Source organism: Microchirus variegatus (genome assembly GCF_963457635.1).
Source record: "Microchirus variegatus genome assembly, chromosome: 8".
Lineage (NCBI taxonomy): Eukaryota > Metazoa > Chordata > Actinopteri > Pleuronectiformes > Soleidae > Microchirus > Microchirus variegatus.
In genome coordinates this window covers 11798596-11818462 of record NC_139809.1, presented here as the reverse complement: position 1 = coordinate 11818462, position 19867 = coordinate 11798596, and the positions used below count along the sequence as shown (strand labels likewise).

The 19867-nt window shown below is 42.2% G+C and overlaps 1 protein-coding gene across 2 annotated transcripts in view; it reads right to left on the bottom strand.

Moving 5' to 3' along the window:
* Window positions 1-19867, bottom strand: part of bcar1 (BCAR1 scaffold protein, Cas family member) — a 78086-nt gene that overhangs the window by 10989 nt on the left and 47230 nt on the right. For both annotated transcript variants that reach the window (XM_083894196.1, XM_083894195.1), the window contains exons 2-3: window positions 13930-14664; window positions 2554-2703 (exon numbers count right to left, since the gene is read on the bottom strand). In XM_083894196.1, coding sequence (XP_083750322.1) covers window positions 2554-2703; window positions 13930-14664 — 885 coding nt within the window. The remainder of the gene's footprint in view (window positions 1-2553; window positions 2704-13929; window positions 14665-19867) is intronic.

Below are 19867 nucleotides of genomic sequence, written 5' to 3'. Positions count from 1 at the left end.
CGACACTGTCGAGTCCAGGCACCGTTTACCAGTTAGCGCCGTTAGCTGCATTAGCTCCTTTAGCGCCGGTTAGCGAGCCTACAGTCGAACTGGAGCGGTCTGTTTATTAGTAGTATAAGAGCAGCGCTACAAATAGCCAGTGTACCGGTGTACTGCGTATGTGTGCCTCTGTTTTTAAAGTTTTGTGTTACTGTAGAGTAACGTAAACATTACGTCACACACGCCTTTTTCCAGTTGAACGCCGTTAATTGCCAGCACTAATTTCTGATTCATTTAATGTTATATTCATTGAAAAAAAAAAAAAGTGCTTTTCCTTCAAAAATAATAAGTGACTTTTGAACGGTAGTGTATGCAGACAATGAGGAAGTACCTCATACAACCACACAAACAGAAAACCTGAACTATTCCTTTAGACCCTGGTCTCCATCAGCTCAGTTTCGTGAGCATTTCAGAGCTGCAGCTGTGGTCAGAGGTTATTTTTCTTCTTCTCTGTTCCACAGTCCAGCGGCTGATGCTGCTCTGACAAGACAATCTGATGAGCGCAGTCATTCTCTCTCTGCAGAGCTTCGCTAAGTGAGACGCACGGTGTTGTTGTGGAACACTTTGGCTGCGGCTCTGCTGCTCTGATCTTTTTCTGAGTGCGAGCGTGATTACTTGTTACGGTCAGAAACCATCTACCATGAGCCGTCTCCCACACAGCAGACATTTTGATGAAGTGCCTTGTGATGCGGTGCGTTCACTCTTCACCTTTCAGATTGCCTACTTTTCAAAAAAAAAAGCCCCGAGCAGCTACATCTGTTGTTACGGCTACACGTTGTCATCGCGCTCGCGCTCATTTTCCCATCCTTCATTTTTCTCATCATTCATTGTCGTCTTTTTTTTTTCCCTCGTTCCTGACTGTGCACCTCCCTCCTTCTTTTCCCTCTTCCTACTCTCCTGCAGCTCTAGCTCCAAAAAGGCAATGGCTGCATCAGAGTGACCTTTCTCTTTGGCCATGTCAGCATCAAAGTTTCTCCTCTACTATAGATATATACGATCTGCTCATTAAAGAGAAAGTTCAGCTCAGAAAATTCCTGGCACGGTCCCGGCTAAGACCTGGCACACAGAACCTCCTGGAGACACGGAGGCTTGATCTCACTGAAACATGGCTGCCAGTACGGACACAAGGAAAAAAGATTTCAACCACTTAACAAAAATACAATCTGAGTCCACTTGACCAGGGATCAGGTTTAGGATTTACTGCTTTATCTTGCCATTAGACGACCTTTCTGACTGGAAACTGGAGTTTGCAAAACACCAAAGTCAATTGAGAAAAAAAAATCGTTTTTTAATCCACCATTTTGGTGTTTGAAATATTATATGTATATATTATACAATAATATGTTATGTATATATTGTACAATAATATATATTATTGTATATAAATATGAAAAAAACCTAACCCTAACCCTTCAGCTTTACCCCAGTGACACAAAACTATCAGCAAAGAAGGAAGCAGTAGACCAGCAGCTCCTGTGTCCCCACAAACTATTTCCCAGGCTTTTCCAGTTGTACTTTTAAAAGTAAATTTGTTTTTATTGTAATTTTACTCTTAGAGAAAGAAAAATACAAAATGAAAAAAACAAAATTCACGCACCAGAAACATTGGCTCTGAAATTGGCAGTGAGTTGGCCTTAATTCAGGTCCCCGAGTGAGTGAGAAAGTTAGAGCTTTTGTGACCTTTGACCCTTTAAAAGGTTTGCCTTTAATTAAAAACAATTCGATTTATGTCCCCTTGTCCTTTTTGCATAACACAAGAAAGAACCCCAAAAAGTAACTTTAACACTGAGTAAACAAGCTTTTACTTTTTTTACTTTTACTTGTACTTGTAAGTAAAAATGTTATCAAAAATACTGGTACTTTTACCTGAGTAGAATATTTCACCGCAGAACATGGTGTTATACCGAAATGACGAGGTCTCCATTCACCAATACGCGAGCACATATTTATTTTGCATTAGCATGCTACTATTTTTGCGGCTAACTTGGCAAACCTGTTTCCAAAGGTATGCTAGCGGTGCTACGATTAGCATTAGCGTAGGGATAACATAATACAAACACTGTGCAACCTCGTGAGGCACAACACAAATGTTTTCATTTTCGATTAGCATTAGCGTAGCTAGCTGTTGTGACTGTCAGCCACGCCAGTGGCTTATCATTCCTTATCATGCATTAACATGACTGAAAAATCTTTTTCAGCTCCCACTATAGGAACACATACTTCCTACGGGCACTGCACTAGTACTGTACAACACTTCAAAAAATCATCTTTAAGCAGTCAACATTGTGTAGAATTAAATTAAATTAAAGTGACCGGTGCCAGGGCTCAACATCGCTGTGTCTTGGCTGTTATGTCATGACTTCCATTCATTTGGAAAATCTAAACAGCCCTAAACAGTTCCTGAGAAATGAGGTTCTGTGTCATTAGCACCAGGTTTTGGTCCCCAAATAGAACTACTGGTCCTGACTAGGTCAGAGTTTATGTCAGAAAAGGTGCCAAAGAGGTAACAAATACCTGTGTGTTGTACTGTTGGCGTGTAGGTGGCACATCATAGATGTCCTGATGAGTTGGAGGTTGATGTCTGGGTGGGATGTCGTACTCGTCCTGGTCCGTCTTTAGTGTGTCGTACACGTACATCTGTCCGACCCGAGTAGGAACCACCACCTGGATACAGACACACAGGTAAGTATATACATCAATTGTAAGGTAGAGTCATTTCAGTGTATTTTAGAGGCACTTTAACTCGTAAATCGTGCTTACTGCCAATCACACTCTTGATGGTTCAGACAACATAAAAATCAGTTTAAATTTGTTCACTCATACCACAAACATCAGTCAAAAGAAATAAAAGGGAGGTTATCATAATCATATTAACACACTGTCTCTCTCTTTAGACCATGTCGTCCCTCCCTCTGGGCCACAATCCACCGCTGAGTAACAACAGCCTCTTTGATCAGACTGAGGTTAAAAAAAAATGAAAAGGCTTCTTCTTCAGCTCTGGATGAGCATTTATTGATTCTTCACGGTGGAGGAGCACAGACTAAAGGTTGTCCAGTCTCGTAAAAAAACAGAACAAAAAAAAACCACAGACACAGGCGCGAGAGGCAATAAAAATAGAAGCGAAAGGTCCTGACGTAGTTGTCGTGGGAACCCGGGGCTGCTCTATTGTGTGCCTGTTTAAACACGGTATTATATAGCTGCAGTGTAGAGTCAACTGGGGCCGCCTGGGAAAACACAACAGCCGAGGTACACAACAAAATACACGACGCGGGTATTCTCCCGTCGTTCTCACAGCTCTTCCACGACATTTCCTGGTTAAATCGATACTTGGTGGGACATCGTTTAACATCATGGCCGAACATCTTGGTGTGGGGGCGTGAAAGTGTGTAGTTAAAGCTCAGTGTGCGTGCGTGTTATTGAACATCGATCATCGTTTGATTATATATAATCAATACAAGATGTGTAGTTATACACTATAACAATATATCACACCAATATCTTCTCAAATGCCCTTGACGGGAGATAAGGGAGACAGTAAAGGCTTATGTGGTCTCATCTTTTCTTAATTTTTACCAACTGAAGACACATACATATATATATATATATATATATATATATATATATATATATATATATACACATATATATATACACATATATATATATACATATACATATATATACATATACATATATATTTATATATATATATATATATATACATATAAACATACATATATATATACATACATACATATAAACATATATATATATATGTAAACCTCCCAAATTTAAGTCCATTGAGAAAACCACAATGTGTGCATTTGCAGATATAACTGTTGTAAATTGTTATGAATAGCATAAATAGGTGTCTTCAGTCAGTCAGTGAGCCTTTGTTTAATAACACTCATCTCTACTCTACTGATTAATGGAAGCTCTCTGATAATATTTGCTCAGCACCCAGCTGTCAGGAGTCTGCTGTGTGTGGGACGGAGACAAATGATAAATCCATCCATCTGACAACCTGTCTGTACTAATCTGTGTCTGCCCCCACTCCTCACTCTCTCCCTCCCTCTGCCTCTGGAACCTCCCACCTCAAAACACACACACACACAAACACACACACAAGAACAACAATAATATTAATAATAATAACTTTATTATTTCAAAGCTACATTTCTAGCGTGGTTTCTCTCCATTCCCCCGTCTGTCTCACAGATACACATTCATCCAAACGAGCTCTTTTGCCCACTGTCACAAAGCTTTCAGCAATATTGACAAGACCTGGCTAAGTGCCAGATGGGCCCTGTGTCACCCCCACAACACACGCGCACACACACGCAGACACACGCACACACACACACACACACACACACACACCACCCTCAGTCCTGTGAGCAATTGATAACTTATGTTATTGATCACCTGTCTGTGTGTACCCTGGAGAGTAGACACACAAACACTTACACACTAATGCTAAGTAGTAGTAGTAGTGTGTGTGTGTATTTGTGTGTGTGTGTGTGTGTGTGTGTGTGTGTGTGTGTGTGTGTGTGTGTGTGTGTGTGTGTGTGTGTGTGTGTGTGTGTGTCTAGTAATAGTAATAGCCCGGCTGAGCTTTTTTAATTCCTTTAGGAGATCGGGTTTTATGGATCAGTGCTCATCACTACGAAGACCTCCTACACTGTGTGTGTGTGTGTATGTGTGTGCATGTATGTGTGTGTCGTGTCGTGTCACACCATTTTCCCTGTGATCATACCCTGTGGTCAGAGAGTGACAGCTTAGTTATGGCTATACATAGATTATCGCCAACATCGCTACATACAGTATGGGAGAATCCAATGTTCCGTTTCTCTGTTCCGATTCGGCACTTGAGACTGAGTTAAAGGCACAGTATGTAGGTTAGGTTAGGTGTGGATATAGATGAATATTTTCCATAAAAACCTTTCAGCATGAAGTAGATCAAACCAGACGATTCATTCATTACAAATACTGTACAATTGCGAATGTTTTGTCCTTTGGGGGCAGTGATCTTTGGGAGACTTTCACCTCCATATCAGAAAGTCATCTTCATCCATACTAAGACGTTTGAAAACTCATAAGATGCGTGAATAGAGCTGAAACAATTAATTAATCGATGACTAAATTAATCCTCAACTGTTTCGATAATCGAATAATCGGTTTGACGATTGATGAACATTTTCTTTGTTTCTTTGCTCCACATAACAAAGAAATCATTAAAAGTTAATTATTTTTGGTTTATGGATAAATACAAGACGATTGAGAACATCGTCATTTCCAGGTTTGACAAAAACTTTTCTGAGTAATTTACTTCATGGTGTGTTTTTTGGAGTATTTTTTTTCTGATTTACTGAATATATACTGAATATTTACTGAGAGCATTTGAAACAATAAACGCATTCACTCCTTTATCGAGAGCTCCATTTAATGGTAACAACATCACAGAAGGTACGGGAGTCACTTTCTTGCAAGAGTTCGAACTATCTCGATCCATCCATCCAACCAAAATTCCGAGATAAAAAAACACTCCGAAAAACCGAAAACAATTACTCAGAAAACAATGTTTGTTTTTTTCAAAAAAACTAATCAAGATATAAATTACTCAGAAAAAGTGGAGTTTTTTGTTTGTTTGTTTTTTTTCAAATGAATGCAATGTGCTTCCATATGAATGCGGTTATTATGCGGAATATGTTTTTGTCACGCTAAAACAGGGCCAGCAGCATTTATGACGTCCTCCATTCTTGGGCGGGGTCGTGTGGATGACAGGTGTATCCGGAGAAGGGTATCTTCATTTTTACATGAAAATGAAGGCGTATAAATGAAGTCAAAGTTGTGTTCAACGTGTACCAAAAAGGCTTTTGAAGCTTCGGTTTTACCTGTATTCAACAACGATGTTACACCGACCGTGCACACACACACACACACACACACACTGTGTGTCAATCTCTTAACAGCCTTGTTTCGTCTGTATCCTCACAGAAGTGTGTGGCCTGAGGACGGCCGTATACTTTCAGATTTACTGACCTACATATCCACCAACGGAAACTCACTGTGTCGTGTTCTCAGAATAAATCAGCGGCCTCATAAAAGCTGCAGCTATATACGCTGACCCACCGACAATAAAATGCCTTCACACACACTTTTTCTTTTTTTTTTTTTTCCAAGAGGACTCAGTGAAGGAGAATTCTTCTACATGCAGTCGTGCACACACATAAGAGAGACTGAGGGAAGCTCGTGGCACGAGCAGGGATGTTCATTCTTTTGTCCCTCGCCTATGATTACATCAAGTAGAAGTCATTGCTCAACAGATGACCTTCGCTCCCAGCAATGTCCCTCCCTCTCCTTAACAGCAGCAACCTCCGCCCTCTCCCGTTCTTCTGCCCCCTTTCCCTTGTTTTATTTTCTACTCTATGCAGATGAGAAAAAGACAGATGTGAGCTCTAGGTCTGGAAACAAAAAACAGGGACGAAGTCTCCTTGTATCTGCTGCTAAATACAGTTACGTTCTCACAGGGAGCCCAGTCTTTGAACTTGAAAATGGCCACTGTAACCACACACACACACACACACACACACACACACACACACACACACACACACACACACACACACACACACACACACACACACACACACACACACACACACACACACACACACACACACACACACACACACACACACACACACACACACACACACACACACACACGCGCGCAGCAAAAAATACACTTTCTATACATGCAGCTGCAGCAGAGAAAATAAATCTTTGCAGCACAGATGTGCAGTTCAAAGAGAGCGTGGGGTAAAAAATAGAGAGAGAGGCCTAATTACAGAAGGAGAGTGGAGTGGTTTGTCTGAACTGCAGCAGCAGCAGCAGCTCCTGATCTATACTGTGCCTTCACATTGCTCACAGTTGTTTACATGAGGATAAAAAGGCCCAAAATAAAAGACTTGGTGGCTTTTAAAAAGGTACAAAATACAAGGGAACAGTCTGCATGTTGTGCTGTTCACATTAGGGCGTTAAGAACAATGAAGAGTTGGCATAGTGTGAAGTCCAGCATCATAATCCAGCCAAGGTTTATTAAATTCAGAGCGATGGACAAGAATCTTTACTGTAAAAATGTCAAAATTTGGTGTTCACGTACAACTACAGTGTTTTTACTTCATTGTACATTGTTAATACACTATTTTAAAATGCCGTAAATTGTAAATAACTGTCAGATATTGGAAGCTATTCTGGAAAAATGGGCAAAAACACTTACTCACAGGACATTTTCTGACCAAATATCAGGCTGCAAGGTGAGTGAAAAATAAAACTACAGTCAGCGAGTTGACTTAATTGTGTCATTTAACCACTTGACAGCCCTTGACAGGTCTGCTAAAGTTACTGCACTCTTTTTAAATGAACTGCAGCCTCACGAGCACAAAGCAGCAAGACAAAGAAGAAGAAGAAGGAGAGAAAGAGAGTTGGAAGGCCAGCCTGTGAATGTGAATACCACACACACACACACACACACACACACACACACACACACACACACACACACACACACACACAGAGGCACCAAGAGGCAGTGCAGGGGTCTTAACAGATTAGTGCGGGGGGGACCAATACACTCTACCCCCCTACAGACCTGGATTCCAACACCACATGGCATAACTGGTGTGTGTGTGTGTGTGGGTGTGTGTGTGTGTCCATGCCTACATACTCAGACTGGCTGTCTGAACTAAGACACAGGCTTGTGCAGTCGAGGTGTGGCATTGCGTGTTATAATGAACGACTTTGAATACATATCTAATTGGGATTATTTTGACAGAAATTGTGATACACTCTTAGAAATAAGTGCTAAGTAGAACCATATTAGGTTCTTCAGCTTGTCCTCATAGGAGAACACTTTTTGGCTCCAGGTAGAACCGTTTTATAAAGGTTCCACCTGCAACCCTTTTGGAGGGTTCCACCAAGAACCCTTTTAAAACCCTTTATTCAGGAAAGGGGTATGGGAACTACTACTGGCCTAAACCATTAATGTTACCCAGAACCCTTGAAAACCCCTTTCTTCTGGAGGTTTTTCAGAAGAAAATGGTTCCAGGTAGAACCTCAGGCCTTGTAGAAGGACCCTTTTGGAACCCTTATTTCTAAGAGTGTGTGATTTGCGATATCAGAGGGGAATGGGTCTATTGTGCAGATCTGTGAGAGACAGAGATGTTCTCTTCAGTCGGTAGAATAAAATGTGTACAGATCAAGACAGAAAATAATCTAAAATTATATTTTTTAACAAATAATGCACATCCTGTGATTTGAAAATTACAGGAGGCTAAGGTTGACTTACCTCTTTTAGGCTAAAGTCAGGGGTTATGTATAACACCTGCTAATAAAAGGCAAGTGACTCATTTCCCAGTGCTGGTAGAGGAGGTTGTCTTTGCTTTTTTAAATATACACCTCTCACTTGAGTCCCTCTTTTAAACTCAGCAGCAAATGAATGTCCAAAGCTGCTTGGATGTGCCCACCACACTGTCACACTGAAAAAGGTCATGTTGGCATTACTGCCACTGGTAAAAAACCTGCGTCTGTATTCCTGAAGGTGTTTGTAGATATTGTGGCTGAAAATAGAAAATACTACAGTATATATATACACAAGGGGCAGCGAGGGTAAAATAAAGTAAGAACGGGGGACAAACAACAAGGTATATATCGACAGTTAATGTTTGCAAAGCTTTGTAGTGATTGCTGGTAATAAACTGACCATGGACGACTGCAGGTTTTCCAAAACGTTGTGGATTAGAGTGGATTACGGATGTAGCGAAGGAAACCCAAAACATATTAGTGTCGATGCAGCCTGTGTGTGTGTGTGTGTGTGTGTGTGTGTGTGTGTGTGTGTGTGTGTGTGTGTGTGTGTGTGTGTGTGTGTGAGCACGGTCATGTCCACAGACGAGTAGCAAGGCAGACGCCGTGACTTCATTAGTCTCCATTTAATCTCTCAGCATGTGGCACACACACACACACACGCGCACACGCGCACACGCACACACGCACACACACACACACACACACACTCACAGATTGCCTTCAGCTGTTTCAGTGTGTGCGTGCGTCTAAAGAGTGAGAGCTGTTGTGGCACGTGGCTGCTGATCCTCGCCTCCCAACACTTCAATGCCTTTGATGACAGCTGTGTCAGCTGCTTGACCTCCTGTCAACACACACACACACACACACACACACACACACACACACACACACACACACACACACACACACACACACACACACACACACACACACACACACACACACACACACACACACACACACACACACACACACTTATGGTAATTGGTCATTTTCTGATACTTGGTACAACAATCACATTTACAGGAGCTGCTGTTGCTCAGAAATGTGTCTTGTCCTCTAACCAGAAGTTAGTTTGGCTCGCTGTTCGATCGCCGGCTCCTTCACTCCAACATGCCAAAGTGTTCTTGAGCAAGACACTGAATACAAAATCAGCTTCTGACAAAATCGATCCAGCAGTGTGTGTGAATGATGTGTGATAGTGCAGCACATTTCACTACCATATTGGACGTAATCCATGCCCATACGACATCGAAAGGCTCATCTAATAAAACTGCAAGAATATGGTCTCTGCTTTATCTTACTGTTACACAACCAGGGAACACCTCAACCAACTAATGCAGCACAATTAATCACAAAATAATAGTACAACACAATAGCATGATATCCTAATCCTAAAGATAATATGCGTCAAAACAAAACTGCAATATGGTTTTGACTAAATTGTCCATCTCTATAGCTCATCGGTAGGTTCAACTGTATCATTAAGTGACTTTTTTCTTTGGATTTAGCTAAACTGATGGAGACAACAGTAGAACAACAACTCCCCCTGTCCTGTGAGCTAGCCTGATTTTCAGCCATGCTTGTTTTTCCACATAGTGCCATCATGTTATTACAATATTATGTCGACATGCAGCTATACTGTTTACATCATAATATGGCACATAAAAGGTCCTTTTGCCAAGGTTAACAGCGTGTAAACAATGTTTCGTGTTAATACTTATTCAGTCACCTTTTTGAAAATCACAATCCCAACTCCCTGTGCCAACGATGTAAAATAAATCAGATAGGAATTCCCCTCAAATTACCCTTGTTACCACTTCTGTTGTGTGTGTGTGTGTGTGGCGGCTGTAGACAGTCATGTGTGCCTGATGTTTACAGGAAAGTCTGTAAATTGCTTTGTGCTGCCGTGTGTCTGAACAGTCCCACAGAGGCAGCATTTGGTGTGTTAAAGTCAAGCTGGAGCCTTGGTCAGCAGCTGAGAGCCTGCAGCTGCACCTCCCCTCCGCCTCTCGGCTCACTTCCTCCATCTTACGCTCTCTCCACGTCGAAACAAACACTTCACTTTTCATCACTCTTCAATTACGAGCCATCCGTGTGTGTGTGTGTGTGTGTGTGTGTGGGAGAGAGAGAGAGTCCATGTGGAGTCTTCTCTCAGCAGGAATATCTTATCTCTTAATGAGTAACTGGCAGGAGTGAAGTGTGTGTGCTTGTCTTTTTTATTTGTGTCTGTGTTTGCACAGAGTGCGAGGCAGGGGGGAGGTAGGTGTGCTCATTACAATGAAGGGCATTGGCAGGGCAAATACATGACGCATGTGACACACAAACGCACGCATACACACTTTGGTCTCCATCAACATAAAGGACATTACTTTGACTCACACTCATTTCCTGGAGACTAACTATAACTGTAACTACTACTGGCCTAACCCTAACCCCAACCCTCCAGTGGAGAATAAAGCGGTAGATAATGGATGGATGTATGTGACACACAAACGCACACACACACAGTTTGGTCTCCATCAACGTAAAGGACATGAATTTGACTCATGCTCATTTCCTGGAGACTAACTATAACCGTAACTACTACTGGCCTAACTCTAACCCAAACCCCAACCCTAACCCTTACCACGCAACATGAGGAAGACTGTGTACACAGGTTGAGTTCCCATCAGCGTGAGTAATACTTGAACACACACAACCATTTTGCCGCTGCATTGACAACGAAAGACTCGGGTCAACACGTTAACTGTGGCTAAAATGTTTGCTCAGTCCATTCACAGGATCTTTTTCCTCATTACGTGTCCTTGATCTTGACAGAAAACAACAATCAGATCAAGGAAATATCTAAATGGCAATTTAGAAATCAGCTGAGAACAAACGGTGACTTTAACGCTTGAATATTGACCTAGTTTTAATACAATAAATCCCTGCTCTGACCACTGTTGCTTCACATCAGTAGTATTTTCTGAATCTAAGGAACTGCTTCCTGATCACACCAACATGCACTTGACCATGTGACACTGTGTAGCTGGGATGCAGATTACACCTGACATGCAGCTCAAAGGCTCGTCAGTTTCATTTTAAAATGAAAACATAGTACGACAGCTATAGCCTCAAGCAAGCCAGAGGCATTGGATTAGGGTGTTCTAATGAAGTTGTTCTTGTTGTGGACTAATATAATCGGCCATTCTGGGGCACATTTGCCTGCTTTTCACACCCCTGTTGTTACTCCATTGGCTCTACGACTTCACTGTGTATTATAATTTAACTTCATTTCTAACTACAATCCAGACCAAGCTGGATACTAAAAGCTGTAATATGAAAGTATGAAAATGTTCAGCGTAAGAAAAATGGAAACATAAAACCAGCATGTCTTCCCAACTTTACTTACAGCTGATCTTCAGTCTGACGGATGATCCGGTGTCTGACCTCGTTCTCAAACTGAGCTGAGACCATATCAGATTTTCACGAGACAATTATCGTGACCAAAGGAATCCGCAGTGGCAAAATGATCATGATTGTCCCTCAAATGTATCATTTAGTTAGGCTTCTTTCTCCCCTTTTTGGGGAAAATAAATAATTCAAATTCTAAAACACTCTAATACACTCTCACAGTGAAAAGAGATGGAAATTCCACAAGGAATCAACTCCTTACATGATATAATCATATTTGTATAATTACCACAAAATGATTCTGTTTCAATGTCCTGTTATCGCCAATCCTGGCATATCAGGACACCCATAATACACCAATTAGAGTCCGTGATTGGGTTTTTGTGGCCGCAGAAAGTTTGGAGCGACACCAAAGTCGTGGCACCGAGGACACACAACACAACATCGCTACTGGATTTGTCGTAAAGCAGCTCGGTAAATGTTGCACATCGACTCATTTCGAGGCAGTCAGTAAGAACGGCAGAGGAGGGTATGTGGTTAGGATGCTGCAGCAGGGGAGCAGCTGTACCCAACATCACACACACACACAAACACACACACACACACACACTGGTGCTTACACATATGCCTCACTGCAACAAATGCAACAAAGTAAGCCTAGGGAGCTTCCTCATGAACACACACACACGCACACTATGTCATCTGTGAAATGCTTACTCACCCAACCACAAGATCAAACCTAAATTATTAATAATCTTATTATTCCCTCTGGTTCCTCCTATGTATTGAAGCATGGACACTGTGATTGACAGCTAGATTCAGGCTGATGTCTGTCCTTATGTCTACATGTTTACATGTTTACATTATGAGCCCAATACAATACATGTAAAAGGTCTTATATAGATATACATTTACAGGTGTATTGGTGTCGGAGCAGATAACGTCTGTTATGGTGCTAAAAAAAGCCAGACAGGGATAGTTTTAAATGCCTCAAAAAAGTCAAATCTTTCTTCAAACACTAAACTTCCACTTCCTTTCTGGACCCACTGATTCTGTGTCATGTTGGAATAAAGAGAATCAGAAACACGGACGTAAAAAAAAAACAAAAAACGTATGCATGGTAAAGAGTCATTACTCGAAACAGCTTGATAGAGCCAGCGATGATACGCCGCCATGCTGCAAGCTGCTGTCAGCAGATTGAGCACCTTTCCACTTTGCCGTGTAATGTAGAGCTCGCTACAGTTCATTAATCACAGCGAACACTCTGAAGCTGTCCCATTATGGTGTGAAAGCCCTGACTGGAAAACTCCGTGGAGGCTCAGAGTGCAGAGGGGGGTGTGCTGTGCACGGTGAGGATGACTGACCACACCCACGCTCGCTGACTGACTGATATCACACAGCGACACAAAGAATAACCTTGCAGTTTTTCACACGTGAACATTAGCAGTGACAATAGAAGGAAGTGTGTTCTCGAATCTACAACACGTTCCCTTTCTGTTTCTGACCTGTCCTACCTTTTCTCCTTTATCTAAGTATCAGGGATGGTTTTACAGGGTCCAAAGGGGGGGCCCCATGTCCCTGTTACGGAGCCTGGTCCCCATATTATTACTTATTTGTGATGATTCATGCAACCGTGGAACTATTGCAGTTTGACATTCTAGTTGGATCCCTTAGAATTGCAGTATGTAGGAGTGCTACTTTTACAATTAACTATATTTATTTGTAGGGACAATACTTGTGTTTGCCTTGATGACAATAGACAATATTGTTGACTTAAGGTCGGAAAGAAAGAAAGAAAGAAAGAAAGAAAGAAAGAAAGAAAGAAAGAAAGAAAGAAAGAAAGAAAGAAAGAAAGAAAGAAAGAAAGAAAGAAAGAAAGAAAGAAAGAAAGAACAGCCTCCATCCATATCTGTACTGTGTTTTAAACTTAGCTTTCATTAACTATAATAACCCTGGCCTAGAACCACCACTCTTATCCTCTCCCATTTCCTTTCTCTCAGTTTCCATAACTTAAACACCACATTTATTTCACGGGAATATAAACACTATATCTCTGCTGGAATCAGTCATTTTCTCCCATCCCTCATACATTATACATTCCTTCTTTTTGCTTCTGTGCTTCCTTACCTTCCCCAGTGGCTTGTTGCTACTCTCCCAGTTCCTCTTATCCAGGGAGGGGGGCACCTGGTACACATCTTGCTCAGCTCCTGTGCCACCACTAAGGCCTGGCACGGGGCCGACAGACGGGGGCACCTGGTAGATGTCCTTTGCAGACATCTGGTACTGTCTCGGGGGTAACGCTGATGCTTTGCTGGGGGGTAACGGCTGCACCTGTGGAGCAGGACCGACTGGACCAGAGGGGATCTGGTACAGACTCTGCGGGCTTGGTTTCGTGTTGTGGGAGGGGGGCATCATGTAGATAGAGTCAGGGTTGGGCTGTGCAGGACATGGGGTAGAGTACGCCGAGTGCATGGATGTGTACTGGGCTGACGGGAGGGGCTTGCTGGCAAACCCAGAAGAGGACGTAGCGATGGCAACGGACGACGGTGCAGGTGTTGGTATGGTGTAAGCGCTCTGAGGGGGGAGGGGTCGGTGTGCCAGTAAGGGAGGCAGAGACGGAGGACAGGAAGCGACTGGGTCTAGTGTGGAAGGAGAGGCCTGCTGCTTGCCGTCGTACATGCCGACCAGGATCTTGAGACGATTGCCCGGGACGATGCCTTGGCGACCGTGGAGGGAGCATAGCCACCAGCCGTCCAGTCCCTGCGTGTCGCGCTCCAGCACCGTCATGATGTCGCCCTTGCGGAAGGACAGCTCGTCCGGGGACTCGGCCACATTGTCGTACAACGCCTTGGCCAACACGTTCTGTGGAAGGAGCAACGGGAAAAAATGTAAATATACAGCACATGCATTGGTTTCCAAACAAAAGCAGTGGTTCTGTTGAGAATAATTTCATCATAACCGCACTTAAACTTAATTACACCACAAGCTTGGTTGAATGCTTGATTACGACTTGTCAGTTACAACACTCTCGGGTGTTATAACAGACCTGGAGACACCTGTATAGATCTGTGTAACCACACAATGAGAATTATTCAATTACCCCTGTGAATGAACACATTTACTATATTGACCAGGTTAAACCAACAAACCTACACACACAAAAAAGACAAGCACACTGATGCTGTTGTGTTTGCCAAGCAGACAAAGTACATGATGCTCTTTTGAAGGCCTTTATTCGACTTTATTAACAGTTCTGTGTTATGTTAATGTACGTCGTTGTTACCGTATCAACACCGCATTTCTAAAAATAATTATCGCATCAGTTACACTTTGAAACACGATTGAAATGATACCGAAATGTAACTTTACTACATGTGAGCACACAGGCAGGGTGGCAGCCATGTTATGAATCATTTCCCTACATGCTGCAGTGCTACATGTGATTTGCCATGGAGACAAGGAGAGGGCAAAGTACGAATCCACTGAACTGCTGTTCCTGTTTGTTTTAGGTTGAATCTGGGAAAAACTACATATATCTAGTATATACATATAAATATATATACACGTGTATGTGTGTGTATATGCATATATATATACACACACATATACATATATAAATACATATATATACACATGTACATACATCATTTCCGTCACAGAATCGGTAAACACAGAGGCGACAGGTGAAGAAGTGCACACATAGTGAGGTCAATAACATTCGTATCGTGAACGGACGACGGAGTAGAATTTAATCTTTAATTTACAAATATTGTTATCGCAGTTTCCATTCAGTGTCTTCTGCTTATCAAGTCAAACTCACTGTGGGTGTGTGTGTGTGTTACAAAAGGACCCAAGGACTCGGTCTTAAGAAAATGTCAAATAAAAAACAACAAGCTGTATTCAATTATCCAAATGGCAGTGTGGATGAAGTGTGACATAATTTCTAACCTCCCATATATACACACACACACACACACACACACACACACACACCCACACCCACACCCACACACACACACTCACACACAGCTCATCTGCATGGCAACCAAACAGAAACACCTCCCCTCTGTCCCTGTGGAACTCTCTGAAACTAAACCAATATTTGTCGTCAATGTCCGACCTCAGCCTGGTCTCCTCCCTCTGTGTCTGAGTTCCACCCCAGTTATCACACACTGGTACAGCCTGTACTGGCCTCACGCCAGCCTCTCAGCCTCTCTCTCTTACTCACACAACAGCACTGCCCATCTACATAAGGCCATGTAGTTGGTGTTCAGATTTACTGCCGATCTTTTCCTTTCGCTGCACTTAAGGGCCGTTCACGGTTTTTGGAAGTGGGCTGGGAACCAGACAGTGAAAGACACCCCACCCTCGTATATCCACTTCATTGAATTTATTCTCCTAAAAAAATACATTCCAGTCACTCCTACACAATTATATAATATTCAGCCACTTTATGATCCAAAAATTACTTCTTTTTTTTTTTTTACACAGCCACTGCTCCTCAGCCCTACGTTGGCTGGCACACTAGCTTGTAATAGGGAGTCCCAGTCATCGGCCCTTCAGGCCTTTTTCTTGCTTTATGCATCTTTGGAGAGGAGGTTTAATCTCCCACAAGTGTCTAACTAGCGATCAGAGGCTTAAAACTACCAGAATGAGCCTCACCAAGACGTGGTAATGAACTGTAGGAACATTTCAGAGTAGAGGTTATTAAAAAACTCTTCTAATATTCAGGGAGGAGACATCATTTAGTTTTAGCGAGGAGTTTTACAGCGACGGCTGCACGTCTGGTTCCTCAAGGAAATAAAGAATGTCAGCGCGGTGCGGGGGACGATGTCCTCAGAGACTGATAAGACTTTGTTGTCAGTACATGAAAGCAAATGAACTCACACGCACTCACAATATAATGATTTACCACTTGTTCGTACAGTAGTCTAACTATTCTTCAGCAGTGGTTTAGATTGTGTTGCGTTTAAGTCTCTGACTGCTACCCCATGTCGAAAAACCTGTCTGGGTGAGCTTACATTTCTGAACCAATTCAATTAAATTGTATTTGTATAGCGCCAATTCATAACATGAGTCATCTCAAGGCATTGTATATAGACAACATCATGCACTAGGTACTAGGTGGAGAGAGAACATTTCTCCCTTCAAATCAGACAGAACCAGACTCAAAGATGTGCAGCCATCTGCCTCGACAGGTTGGGGTGAAAGGAAAAATGGGGGACAGAAAGCGGGAGATAAAGGACGGAAGAAAGACCCAAAATGAAGTCACTTATTAACATTTATAAATAAATATACATGAGCATCATGAAAACCATTTCCTGGTTATGAATGTGGTTTGGTTTGGGCACAAAAAGCACCAAATTAGGGTTAGGAAAAGGTGGATTAAACCCATGTTTGAGTGGATTCAAACAATTGGACAGTCTGTCAGCTTCTTCCTGAGGCCAAATAGTAAGGTGAACACTAGCCACCAGGGGGCGACTCCACTGGTTGCAAAAAGAACTCCCTTTGAGCCAAATTAACCTTCTTCTCATCTGATTTATGACAGCAGTAAACAATTAGTCAATTTTGTACATTACGGTAATATTTAGAGGAAAACACAGCACATACTAGTGGAGACAAGTGTGATTGACTGGTGAATGGCATCTTCCGAGCCCAATTGCAGGTGGGGTGGCCCAACCTGAACATGGTGCCGATTGACAACTATGACCAGTTGCCAATTGGTTAAAACCATTGATATAACATTTAAAAAAACACACTGACTTTGCACTGAAGCACATGATCCAAGTCTGCTGCTCAGCGGACGTCTCGCCTTTACTCAATAAATGTTAGAAGCCACCACGACGCATACGTTTTTCTAATTTGAATCTTTCCCCGCTTTGTTTCTTAAGTAGCTAAAACAGTTGTTTCTGCCCTTACTTACACAGTAAGTGTGTTTTCACACTAAGTGTTTTTAAGTACCTTATACAAACCCCACTTCAAAAAACTGCCTCTTTATAACACTGTCAATTGCTTATCCCTAAATATAGCCGTCAGTTGAAAAAAAATAACTTGATTTTTAATGTACTTTTCTCTTGTTTGCTCTTCCCCACCATAATAAAGCCTTATTTATATCTCTCCACTCTTACTTCTTTCACATCCTCTGTTGCCCAGTCCCTTTTGGTCATCTGCGGAACATTTTTTCCATCAGAGTGACGTAGATCTCCTCACCACATTATTATACGGTGCAGCTACGTCCAAATTGCTCGAGCCAGGTTTGTCAGTTGCTGTGCAACTGTCAGAACAGAACGGACACACTATAATCGTTTATTGACCCTATTACGTAGCAGCTCCAGCAGCTGGACTGCTCGTGGATATCAACGATACAACACTCGCTCATTCACGTGTTTCGGAGTCACCACGTTGTGTGACTGATGTCTTTCTCCGAGCGCCCTGACCAGGAGCAGACGCGTCTCCGCTGCGGCTTTTCATTTTGGTCGCGAGGACCCTGCTGCTCAGCAGCACCGCTTCTCGTGTGAGTGCTGAGAGGATGATGAATGCACCTCTCTGTCTCTTCTCTGGGGTCACCCTATCTCACTCACATAGCAGCCAAACCCCCCTCCCCCCACACACACACACACACACACACATGCTCAAAACAAAATTCCCCCGCTTTGGTCCATTCCAGTGTCCAGAGAAACAGGAAGTGCAATGCAGCAGATGATTCACACAACCTCCTGATTGAACAATGAGTCACTGACTTGACTTGCAGGTCCAGAAGCTCCCTGACTGTGTTCCCATGCTCTTTCTGTTATTCTTTGTCCAGTCAAACATTTAGTATTTAGAATTATTTAGAATGCCCAGAAACTACATTATAAGAACTTTAAATAGAGTTTCACAATCATCATTTCATGCTGTTAAATGTTGACTTAAGGGATATAAAATGAGACAACAGTAATAAAGTGTTAAAGGCATAGTTGTGTTTTTTTAAGAGTGGCTGTATGAGTTACTGACATGTCTTTTGGGTGACAGCAATGTGTGTCAACCGTTTGTCCATTAAACAAAAGGATCTGCTTAAGTGAACAGTATCTGGCACTTTGTGTGCTGCTCTCAAACAGTTCGATTGTGTTTGTGGACCACTCACTCTGCTGCACCAACGTCAACAACTTTACATCACAGCATACAAGAGTTGTTGATCCACAATCGACAAAACAAGGCTGCTCCAGTGTCTCTGAGAACTAAAAAAAAAACTGATTGTGGTGCAGAGGAACAAGCAAATGTCAGTTTTAAGTTGGAAAAGGCTGTACACTCTTAGAAATAAAAGAGCTAAGTAGAACCATATAAGGTTCTTCTGCTTGTCCTCCCTTTTTGGAGGGTTCCACCAAGAACCCCTTCAAAAACCCCTTATTCGGGAAAGGAGATTTAAAGGGTTCTCTGGATCAAAATGGTTCTTACTGGAACCATTAGTGTTACCAAGAACCCATGAAAGACCCTTTCTTCAGGAAAGGGTTTTTCAGAAGCAAACGGTTCCAGGTAGAACCTCAGCCCTTGTAAAAGGAGCCTTTTGGAACCCTTATTTCTAAGAGTGTAGCACAGAAAGTTGAAGCAGTGAACATATTCTTACAATAGCTCATACTTAAACTGGAGTCAATTTTTTTAGGTAGGTGAGTGCATGCCCACCAGTCTCCTGCAGGCTTTTTTTTATTATTATTATTGTTGTAAAGCATTTTGAAATGCCTTGTTGTTGAAATGTGCTGCACAAATAAACCTGTCTTGCCTCGCCGGTTCCTCATACTTCAAAACACCTGGAACTTTCCCTTTAAACTGCAGGCGTGTATGGGTATTCTACGGCAAATAAATTACAGGTCTAAAATCTTAGATCCATATTTATCTCTACGAGAAGCAGAAATTTCATGACCATCCAAACAAGAGGTGCAAAAAGCATAACTGATCATCTAAAGAGCATCATTTGTCACACTATTTGGCAGCAGGTCTTTAAATAACAACTAACAGAATGAAAATAAATCAGATAAAGGTGTAAAAAGGTTTGCTTATCAGAACATTTTTGGTGCACATTTGGCCAAAT